The sequence below is a fragment of the Odontesthes bonariensis genome, chromosome 10, assembly GCF_027942865.1.
Source record: "Odontesthes bonariensis isolate fOdoBon6 chromosome 10, fOdoBon6.hap1, whole genome shotgun sequence".
NCBI classification, from domain to species: Eukaryota; Metazoa; Chordata; class Actinopteri; order Atheriniformes; family Atherinopsidae; genus Odontesthes; species Odontesthes bonariensis.
Window position 1 is genome coordinate 39,720,023 of NC_134515.1, and position 11,541 is coordinate 39,731,563.

An 11,541-nucleotide genomic window follows, 5' to 3' on the forward strand; every position below is an offset into this window, starting at 1 on the left:
TGAGCCCGAAAGTCGCTAAGTCGCTAGATTATTTTTTTTGTCGCCAGAGATGGCCAAAAGTCGCTAAATCAGCAACACTGAGGCAGCCAGGAAAAACCATGGCACTTGTGACGTCGCACGGAAGCCCGGCCCCCAGTCTGGAATTACAGGAAGGTTTCCTAGCGGCAAATTCAAAATTACAAATTTCATGCGTTTATGAAATGTTTTGGTGTAGAGTCCAATGATCATTATTGTTCCTCTGTGTATGTATTATCATTATGTATTGGGTGTAGTGTCAGCTTTCTGTAGGCCTTTAAAATGGAGTTCTCGGTTAGAAATTGTTTAAGTTGCTCATTTATAAGAGATTCAAAGAGTTTGGCCAGCACTGATAATCTAGAGATTGGGCGATAGTTGTCCAAAATACAAGGGTCTCCATTTTTCAAAAGTGGGAGGACAAAAGCAGACTTCCAAGATTTAGGAATAGAACCACTGTATAAACTAACATTGAAAATGGAGGCATTAGGGTCAGCAATCAAGTTCGCAGCAGTCTTAAGGAAGTAAGGCTCGATCTGGTCAGGGCCAGCAGACTTTTTACAGTCTAGTCCTCGCAAAGCCCTCTGAACTTCATAGGCAGAAACAGAACGGAAATTAAAACTATTTAGACTATTATTTGGATCTGGAACAGTCGTTATACTTTTAGTAAAATTGGTTGGGAGAGTTGACTGAGTGGCAATTCCAGCACTAATAAAGTGCATGTTAAAAGTATCTACCATATTTTGTTTATCCCTAATTTCTCCCTGGCTAGTTACAATATATTCAGGGATAGTGGGAGGTGGCACATCACCTGATGATGATTTAATTGTTTTCCAGAATTTCTTAGGGTCATTAAGATTTTCTTTTATTAGATTAAAGGTGGGGTAGGGGATCTTTTTCTGGAACATTTTTTTACATATTGCTTGAAATACTCTTCACACCCTCATTGCAACCAATTAATTAAAAGTTTTGACACAAATATGAAAAGTTTTAGTGGCCTCTAGAACGTACAATCTAGGAAAAATAGTATCCAATCATTGTGAACGGACCGTTCACAATGATTGGATTCTGATGCCGTCTATCAAACTGCAATCTGCTCCTCCCTCCCCCTCCCCCTCCTTCCCCCTGTGCGCGTACCCTGCTCCGTGAACGAATTACGTGTCCAGAAGCTTGGCAGGAAGCTAAACTAGAGCCAGCTTGGATAGCACCTAGCATTATTAAAGGGGAACTCCGGGGCATTTGAAGCGTGTTTCCATTGCTAGAGGTTGTCAAATACTGATAGTAGGACACAGAGAGATGCATATCTGCGCTCCCTGTGTGAAGATCGCTCTGTCCGCACACCCTGTCATGCGAGGCTAATACGTGGTGGCTAAGGGGCAAGCGCTAACCCTTCCACGTAAAACAACAACTTGCACACTGCAGAAACGTCACACCACTTTATAACCCATCCGACAATAAAGTCACAACCCTTACCATCAAAACCATATGCATGGTTCTCACATTACTGGCATGGGGACGTTACAAAACAACTTTATAAACAGCATGTAATTCACCGGCTGGTTGTAGGCTCGCGCATGTGAAAGCCCAAAAGAGTCGATGAAGAATAATCCCATATACAAAACAATTATATTCTCTAGAAAAACTGCGTTCAAGTATTTAAAACATTACAAGAATATTACTGGGCATGTATTGTTGTAATGTTTTAAATACTTGAACGCAGTTTTTCTAGAGAATATAATTGTTTTGTATATGGGATTATTCTTCATCGACTCTTTTGGGCTTTCACATGCGCGAGCCTACAACCAGCCGGTGAGTGACATGCTGTTTATAAAGTTGTTTTGTAACGTCCCCATGCCAGTAATGTAAGAACCATGCATATGGTTTTGATGGTAAGGCTTGTGACTTTATTGTCGGATGGGTTATAAAGTGGTGTGACGTTTCTGCAGTGTGCAAGTTGTTGTTTTACGTGGAAGGGTTAGCGCTTGCCCCTTAGCCACCACGTATTAGCCTCGCATGACAGGGTGTGCGGACAGAGCGATCTTCACACAGGGAGCGCAGATACGCATCTCTCTGTGTCCTACTATCAGTATTTGACAACCTCTAGCAATGGAAACACGCTTCAAATGCCCCGGAGTTCCCCTTTAAACGTATAGTTAGCATAAACTAAATACTAAATACTAAATACGGCAACGATCGATGCTTGCTGTCAGAACAGCGCTCGTGCACCTTCGTGCTCGTGCGCGTTCATGTACTCTAGAGGCGTGCCTTCGGGGGGAAAGTGAAGAAAAGGGTTGGGACTTTTTACCTGTGTGTTTTCAAAATGCAGCTTCACTGGACTCAAAATCTAGGATCTCCTACCCTACCTTTAAGGTAATGCTAATTTTTTGTATTTTTTATTAAACTTGTACATTTATTTCTTAATACCCTGTAGTTCAACCAGCATGCATCACTATTATGTTTTTTTGCTTTTACCCATGCCTCATTACGTTCTCTAATGGCAGTCGCAATACAATCATTAAACCAGGGATTGTCCCTGCCCCTCACTCTATATCTTCTAAAAGGGGCGTGTTTATCAATGATGGCTAAGAAAGTTTTCTTAAAATAACCCCAGGCTATTTCAACATCATCCATAAAACAAACTGAGTTTAAATCACTATGGAAAATATCATGAAGAAATGCTTGTTCATTAAAACGCTTAAGATTTCGTTTAAAAACAATCCGCGGCTTGGTCTTAACCATTTTACAAGTCCTGACGCACGCAACCATACAGTGATCACTGACGTCATTACAGAAAACACCAGCCGCAGAATACTTGTGTGGAGCATTGGTCAGGATGACGTCAAGTAACGTAGATTTGTCCATACAATTTAGATTGAGGCATGTAGGTGACTTAATAAGCTGGGTCAAATGCAGTGCATCACACATGTCTCTTAGCACAGATGACGACGATAGAAAGTCCCAATTTAAATCCCCCAAAACGATATACTCGTTTGACAGCTTGCTCAGAAAGTCAGACAGTAGGGCAGTTGCTCCAGCTACTGCCGATGGAGGGCGATAGCATCCTATCACTGTCAAGAAAGCGCCATTGGGGAAATTCAGTTTAATGGCACACAATGTGAAAAACTTTGGCTTAGTTATTGCCTCAACGACACAGCAGTCCAAGGAGGATTTTACATATATGGCTACCCCCCCTCCTTTATTCCCACAGTCCGTCCTAAAGATATTATACCCATCGATGTAAATCATATTGTTCGTAATAGCGGGTTTCAGACAGGTCTCAGATAATATGAGTACATCGCTATCCGTCGCTTTAGCCCATATGCGAATAGCATCGATTTTATTTATCAGGCTGCGCACATTGACATGGATAAAACACAAGCCACTGCTGTTTTTCAAAACATCAGGGTTCGAAAGTTCGGTCAGCTGTGGGCCTGGATTGGGATGTATGTTACCTGACAAACACAGAAGAAGAATAATCCAAAATCCAGCTGATTTTGTCAATCTGGTGGTGGCTCCCTTGCCGCGCCTGCAGCAGATGGACTGAAACTGACCAATTTCGGGCCAACTGAGAAGTTCGGGCTGGCGCAGGGGCTCAGCACAATAACCATTTGAGAAGGGTGGAAATCCATTTGTGTCAGAGAACAACAAAGTTCCAGCATTTGGGAGCACAATCCAACAGGAGGAAGCGTATAATCCATCTCTAATTCCAGCTCCCAGGGCGCCCATAAACGGTGAGTTTAGCGCAAACACAAACAACAGATAAACCGGGAGTCTCAGGATGGTGATGCAGCTAGACCTGCATGATTGAGTAGGCCGAGCCTTGCGTTGCTGTTTATGGCTACAGATCGCCATAGTGTTAAGGTTTTGTGATGCAAAATGAAGTAATGATTCTTAAAGAAGAAATATTCCAAAACAACTGGTAATTAACCCAGCCAATCCATAAAAACACACACAGACACGGATAAACGCAGACAAACATGATACACCTATGCCACCATCTTGGATGAAGCAAAAAAAACTGGATGTGAAAAAAGGTGCAACTGTGTCAAGACAGCTCCCAGCCCGTAGTCTGAAACATCAGTAGTGATTAATGCAGGTGGCTTGGGTTTTAAATGGCAAGGGCTAGACTTTTGCTGCTTCGTTCTTGAGAAGTTCAGCCTGCATGTTTGTTCTCATCAGATGTAGCTCAGCCATTTTGGCATAGTTTAGGATAAACTTGTTGAACCAGAATGTCAAGCCCAGGAACGAATGTAATGCTGCCATGTCTTTGAGAGCCAGAGCATCAGCAATGGCAGTACGATGATCCATGGAGATGACAAGTCCCAGAAATATAAAGTGTGACTGAAAAATTAAGCTTTGTCAAAGTTGATCTACAGGCCTGAGACACTGAAGAACAGCTTACAGGTGTCTATCATTCATGGTCTTTGAAGTTCCATAGGCTGTGATGTTGTCGTAGTTCTGAACTCCAGGCAGATCTTTCAGGACTGTCTGCATCATTTTCTGATGCCAGGCCAAATGGGACACATGTGACTTGGAACAAACTATCCTGGTTTCTCAAGGGCATGGCTTCGGCACATGTTGTACCTTGACCAGGTAATGTGTTAAATAAACGCTGTCCTTCTGGGCCCAAGCAGTGTAGTAAGACAGCGTGTTTCCTGGCATCTGGCCATGCGTCTCGGTAGCATTAATCACCAGCATGGTAATTGTTAAAAATCTTCCTCCATGTAGTAAATTTTATAGGTGGCTCGCCAACATGAGGAAGAAAGAGCAGTGGACTCGGAACATCACTGACACGGCATCACATTCTTCTTCTTCTTACAGTCAACCACTTGTTCAGTAACACAGAGCCACATACTGGTGAGGGAATACAGTCACAAGTATTAGAGTCCGTTCCAGGTACAGAAGTGTCTGTAAACACAACAGAGTAGAACAATAAAGACAGAAAAAATAATTTATTTTATTTTATTGAATCATATAGCTTATGTAAGACTTGATCTAAAAAGCAAAAAAAATAAATATCAGAAATTACTGAAGCAACATCAGCAGGATTGCTCCTGGTCAAACTGTCCCAGGGAAAACTCTACTTGGAGGCCCCCTCCTACGGGAATTGTCTCATTTACTTTGACTTAGTTGGGTCCTCCTAACAACACAAGCCACCACTTATAACAGGCCAATGTCTGGCAGTAGAAAGGGCTGACTCCCCACTATCATATTGTATATGTGAAAAGTGGCTAAATTTTCACATTTTTACTTGGACAACATACCATTGAGAGATGCTTGAACAACAAGTTTTATTTCTTTTTAGTTTTGCTTGATTTAGAATGTCTTTTGCTGGCAGATGTGGTCAATAATTGCATTCAAAGAACATGTGACCTCAATTGGTTGTGAAAGTAACTGGGGTGGCTGAAGCTCAGGGGGAAGAGCAGCCTTCTGCCAATATGTCCTGGCTTCCCCTGTGCCACATGTTGAAGTTTCCTTGAGCAAAACACTGAACCCCATGCTCTGATGCATCCAATCAGTGTCGGAATGTGTGTTATAGAGAAGAAGCACTGCATGGCCTGTAAAACTGTATCAACTAAAATGTGGAGAAGATCAAGGCAAGGAAGGCCCCAGGCCCTGACGGCATCTGCCCAAGACTGCTCAAAGACTGTGCAGACCAGCTCATGCACTTGTTCAACCTGAGTCATCCAGGGATTGGACATTGAGATGGTGGAGAACTACAAATTCCTGGGTGTTCACCTCAACAATAAACTGGACTGGACTGACCACACACCAGCCCTCTACAAGAAGGGCCAGAGTCGCCTCCACCTGCTGAGGAGACTGAGGTCCTTCGGTGTGTGCAGGACTCTCCTCAGGACTTTCTATGAATCTGTGGTAGCTTCAGCAATTTTCTATGGTGTGGTCTGCTGGAGAGGGGGCAGCACGGACAGAGAGGGGGCAGCACGGACAGAGAGGGGGCAGCACGGACAGAGAGGGGGCAGCACGGACAGAGAGGGGGCAGCACGGACAGAGAGGGGGCAGCACGGACAGAGAGGGGGCAGCACGGACAGAGAGGGAGCAGCACGGACAGAGAGGGGGCAGCATGGACAGAGAGGGGGCAGTACGGGCAGAGACAGAGGGAGACTGAACAAACTGATCAGGTGAGCGAGCTCTGTCCTGGACTGTTCCCTGGACTCCATTGAGGATGTGGGTGAGAGGAGGATGTTGGCTAAGCTGACATCCATCATGGACAACTCCTCTCCCCCCCTCCATGACACTGTGGGGTCCCTGTACAGCTCCTTCAGCAGCAGACTTTTACACCCACGGTGCAAGAAGGAGAGCTTCCGCAGGTCTTTCATCCCAGCAGCTGTCAGACATTTCAACACATGCACCCACTGATCATGTTGTTGCCTTTCCATGACAATCCACCACTCACATAGATTTTTCTTTATCTCTATTTATTAATATTTTGTTCATTTCAACTTCATAATGTGCAATATTATTTATACTAGGTCACTTTACTTTTTAGTACTTGCATTCTCTCTTTTTTTATTTCTTGTCTGTTGTTGCGTTTTTTTGCTGTGTTGCTGCTGTGGCAAGTGAATTTCCCCGTTGTGGGATGAATAAAGTATAATCTAATCTAATCTAATGTGCTGTATGGGAGTGTTTGTGAATGAGTCAATGTGGCTTGTAGTGTAAAAGCGTGGTGAGCAATTTCCTCCAGGATCAATAAAGTTTTCTGATTCTGATTTGGAGTAGTCAACTAGACTAGAGCGCTATACGTGTTACAGTCCATTTACCATTTAACTATATGCAAAGGATATAAATGGTAAAAATGTCATCCATGACAAAAGTCATTTTGTAAAATTAATATTCTTCATCCTCAACAATGATTGTTTTCTAAAACTACCAAGGAAGTTTTGATTTCTAACCCAACCAAGTGATGACATTTTTCAAAGAGAGTCACAACCTTCCATCGTAAATAGTGTTGTTTACATGTACCTAAAGCAACAAGCCAAATGGCATCCATGAGGTTGATATTTGGGTGGTGAATATAATGTATTGTGGAACTTATTGTGATGTTTTCTAACTGTAACCAAGTAATCCTAGTACCCAAATCTGACCAGGAAGTGACAAAAAGGTAATGAACTGTTGCTGTGTGATTGACAGAACATATGTAGGCCTCGATCTGATATCACACAGAAGTGCACCACTCCCTCATTATAAGGGGTTTGTAGCTCTTGGGACAAAAGACTTAAGAATTACATCTGCCCTGATGTGGAGACATCCATGAGTCGCATTTTCATTTTGCTGTTTGCAGGGACGGAACTTTACAGGTTGCCATTATGACCTGTATTGACGGGTAAGAACAAAAAACTTACAAGACCATTTCAGTTTGATTGCTTGTTAGAATAAAAAGAGCTGTGGGATGCAACTCTGTGAAATGTCACTGTGATCAGTATAGCCACATGATGTGGTCAGATGAGTCCACGTTTCAGCTGATTTTGGGCAAAACTGATGTCTGCTTCTACGTGCCAGAGATGAGAGAGCATCCAGGCTGTTATCAGAGAAATGGTCTGTGATGGTATGGGATACTGATGACTTTATACTGTATGTGTAAAGGTACCATTGATGCAGAGGTGGATGTTGGAGTTTTAGAGAGACAAATGCTACTATCTCGTGATTATTTTAGCAGGACGATTCCAGACCTCATTCTGCACAACTTCCAACAGTGTGGCTTCATACACACAGAGTGTGTGTGCTTGACTGGCCTGCCTGCAGTCCACATTTGTCTCCTATTGAAAATGTATGGAGCATCATGAAGAGGAGAATCAGACAACAACAACCAGGGACTGTTGAGCAGCTGAAATCTTGGATACAGCAAGAATGGACCCAGATTCCTCAGAAAAACTGCAACAATCAGTGTCCTCAGTTCCCAAATCATTAAAAAGTGTCATTAAAAGTAAGCTGATGGAACACAGTGGGAAACATGACTCTGTATATACTGCTGGTTCAACTTTAACTACTAAATTAAACTAAACTAAATACAAAAGGATTCTGTACTTATTTCTAGGTGTATCCATGCCTCCACATGAAAAGGGTTTTGTGTGCTCTCCATGCTGCTGAAAAGGGTTTGATACTTATTCAAGATTATTGTAAAGCTCTTTTACCAGTCAATGACCTAAGAAAAATTCTTAAAGTTTTACTGCAGTATTTCAGGACATTCATGATTATTCCACAGATCAATATTCCTCTTGGAACTGCCTTTGGGTGTGAGTTACTCTGTGACCAATAGATCCCTTATTAATATGAAGTACTTTCATCACATTTGTCAATTCCCTGTCTAATTTTAGTACTGTAGATGTTGGCTTTGTATTGTTGGAATATGAAGTCTTTTTTTTTTTTTTTTTTTTTTTCCAGATGCTAGTCTTGAGTTTAAGTGGCATTTTGTCACAAGCAATACTAGTTCAGTGATGAGTAGTTGTAAACATTTATTAAAACATTTAACAGTACATAAAGAATGGTATCACATCTATTTCAAATAAATACTACTGAAAGCCAAAACAATATCCAATAAATATTAGTAAATAAATAGCATCAAAATAAAAATAGATTTTGGTACAGACGTTGTAGTTCCAGAATTGAGATGTAAGACTCATCTCACTTTGGATCTGCAGGAAAAGAAGACAATAACCGTAGTTTCAAGACTAGAGATTCAGATAACATGAAATGATATGGCACACAGCATGAACTTAAAAGACACAAACAGAAAAAAAAGACAAAAGTTATGTCCATCCATTTTAGAATTGTTATAATCCTGTGGCTTATTTTGGTTTATTACAATGGCTTATTCATTGCAACTTACTATATCTGCCAATGGTGTTGCAGCCCAAAGAACTCATTGAGCCTATTCTGTCCATCCGTCGACCAAAGCAGCCAGAGGATCTCCTGGATGAATCGTTGCGAAGGCTCTTCAGATTCTTGGCTGAAAGAAACTCCCTGATCTCTGCTTCATCCAGTCCAATTTGTGGCCGTTCTTCATCTGCAGCATCCTCTGTGCTTTGGCTGTAAGGACTGTCCATTTCTGCAGGGGCTTTCTGATCCACTGCGTTCTGCTCTGAAACAGACTCCTCAAGTCTGTGAAGGAGCACCTGCAATATTGACATTAACATTATATGCCCGGACTAAAGATGCACATTGACAGAACTTACAGAAAGGGCTGTCAAACTGTTTTTTTTTCTCACATTTTTACTTTGCAAGTCATTAGAAATGCTATGCAATAAGAAGCATTCATAGTCTATTTTTGCAGCACTAATAATTATTTTAATTTCAGAATCAGAATCTCTTTATTCACCAAACAGGAATTTAACCTGGTGTAAAAGCGCCACAGAACATTAGATAAAAGTTAACATAGCACATGTCAGATCACATAGTAACAAGTGGAAGTTGTTGTTAAATTTAACTTTTGATTTCACACTCTTTTTAACCAGCATATTTAACATTCTCCCTGGCTTCATTTTTTGCAGATTACCTGAACATTTTCACAAGGACCATTGGACAAGTCACAGAACTTCACTAAACTTGCTAAAGCTATGTTTCAGTCTTTTCAGACTTACCTTTAAAATGTCCATATCAGTGTCAGTCAGCCCCTTGCTGATGGGATATGTGTTGGATAACTGCAGGTTTAAGATGAGCAGGAGACCACACAGGGGAATGGAAGACAGATGCATGTCTCTGTGTGAGCTTCTGTTGATCATATCAGGGACTGTATCGATGGATACTCTTTTGCCTTTTTACCGAGTAGTATTTTGGATGCTGGAGCCCACAGCTGCACCCTCTGCTCTTTTATACTTAAGCCTGACACCCATAGGTATGCCAGGAATTTGACATCAGGCTTCAGGCATTCCTAACACCTGATTCTGATATCAGGAGCTGTCGGAAACTGCTCCTTATAAAGTATTGTATCTTAGATATGAAGCACTCGTATGACATAGCTGCTTCCATATGCTACTTTGTTTCCGAAAAATAGTCCACACCTCCTCTACACAGGACTCTGTTGTCAATGAGCTACGGGAAGTAGTAAACTAGGATGACAGCATGACAATGTTTCTAAATTGAGGGGTCTGTGTGATATTGGTAGAGCAACCTGCTGACGACTGGCTTGAGAAAGCCAAATGTAGAATGTCACCGTGCTTAAGGATTTTGAGAAAGACAGAGGTCCTGTTGCAAGGGTGTCGTTTTGTGGCAGACTGGGACTTCTGTCCTTTTGTTGGAATCAAGAATAAAGAAGACCAGTGGTTTGTCATGTTAGTGGTAGTGAATATTGAAGTTACTAAAACATAAATCAGTATTCTATCATTTGCAATGGATCAAATAATCGTGACCTTGTTTAATGATAATAAAGGTGCCAAGTTTTTCTCTTGCCTCAGCCTCTCTTATTTAGCCAAATCTCTCTCTCTGTCCCCTCTAGATATGTTTATGTGATCTGATTTATGTTTATATGATCTCTTGTGTCATTACAGAAGCTGGATCAAGTGCACAGGTGTGGACACCTGTTCTTGACTCTGGTTTCGGAATCATAGATTCACAATTTGTGTATAATAAGCTCTCTTACATAATTATGACTCCTGGGGCCAGATGCATGAACTGTGCATACACACAAACTGGTATAAGAATGTGGCAACATGCAGTGAAAATGTGCATACTATACACAATGAATACACACTTTTTTACAACTATGTTGGTATGAGGTGGAAATTGAAAACAGGCCACCTTTTCTATGAAACAAAGCAGCCACTTTTGTGGAGGTGGCTCAGTATGATTGTGATTTTGATGGGATTTTGTTTCTCATGGTCAGTTTTCTCATCACAATATTTTTACAGTAATTATGGGTGCTATAAACAACTGGAGCTTTAGTTACTAAGTAGTAATGCACTGTAAGCCCGGATAAGTTGAGTTTACTTAAAAAAATTGAGTAATGATTAATGAACTTTTTAAGTACATTTAACCTAAAACCTTTTGTAATATCAACTGCTTTGCATAGTTATTACACTTAAATTATTAAGTTCAATGCACTAAATTCCAAGTTGAATTAACTCAAAATATTTAGTAATAAGAACTATACAAATCAGTTGATATTACAAAAAATGTTAAGTTAAAAGTACTTCAAAGTTCATTAATCATTACTTAATTTATTTAAGGCAACAACTTTCCTCAATTTTTTTTTAAGTAAACTCAACTTCTACATGCTTACATCTTGAGAGGGCAAACCATTGTTATTTCGAAGTACCATGTCTATTGCTCTGATTAGACTTTGTGGAAAGTAGAAGTAGGAAATTAAACAACAGGAAATTAAAATAACAAAATTAAATTTTTATTTCAGCTCCTGAGAACATATACATAATTTGCATAAAACAAAAGGTTTAGAAACCACCCCTCTGCTGTTGTTGCTTTGGATGCTTAAAAGTGAACAGTAACATCGCAACAAGAAACATCACATCTAAAATATGTGACTGTATGTGAACAAGTGCTAGAAAATTGAGCACTTAC

At 40.9% G+C, this 11,541-nt stretch overlaps 1 protein-coding gene across 1 annotated transcript; it reads right to left on the reverse strand.

Annotated features, from left to right (window-relative positions):
• Nucleotides 1-8,470: 8,470 nt before the first annotated feature.
• nppb (natriuretic peptide B) lies at nt 8,471-9,819 on the reverse strand. Its single transcript, XM_075475830.1, has 3 exons — nt 9,609-9,819; nt 8,858-9,143; nt 8,471-8,663 (listed from the first exon to the last, which is right to left on the reverse strand). The coding sequence occupies exons 1-3, from the start codon at nt 9,747-9,749 to the stop codon at nt 8,653-8,655; spliced, it is 438 nt and encodes a 145-aa protein (XP_075331945.1). The 5' UTR covers nt 9,750-9,819; the 3' UTR covers nt 8,471-8,652.
• Nucleotides 9,820-11,541: the final 1,722 nt, after the last annotated feature.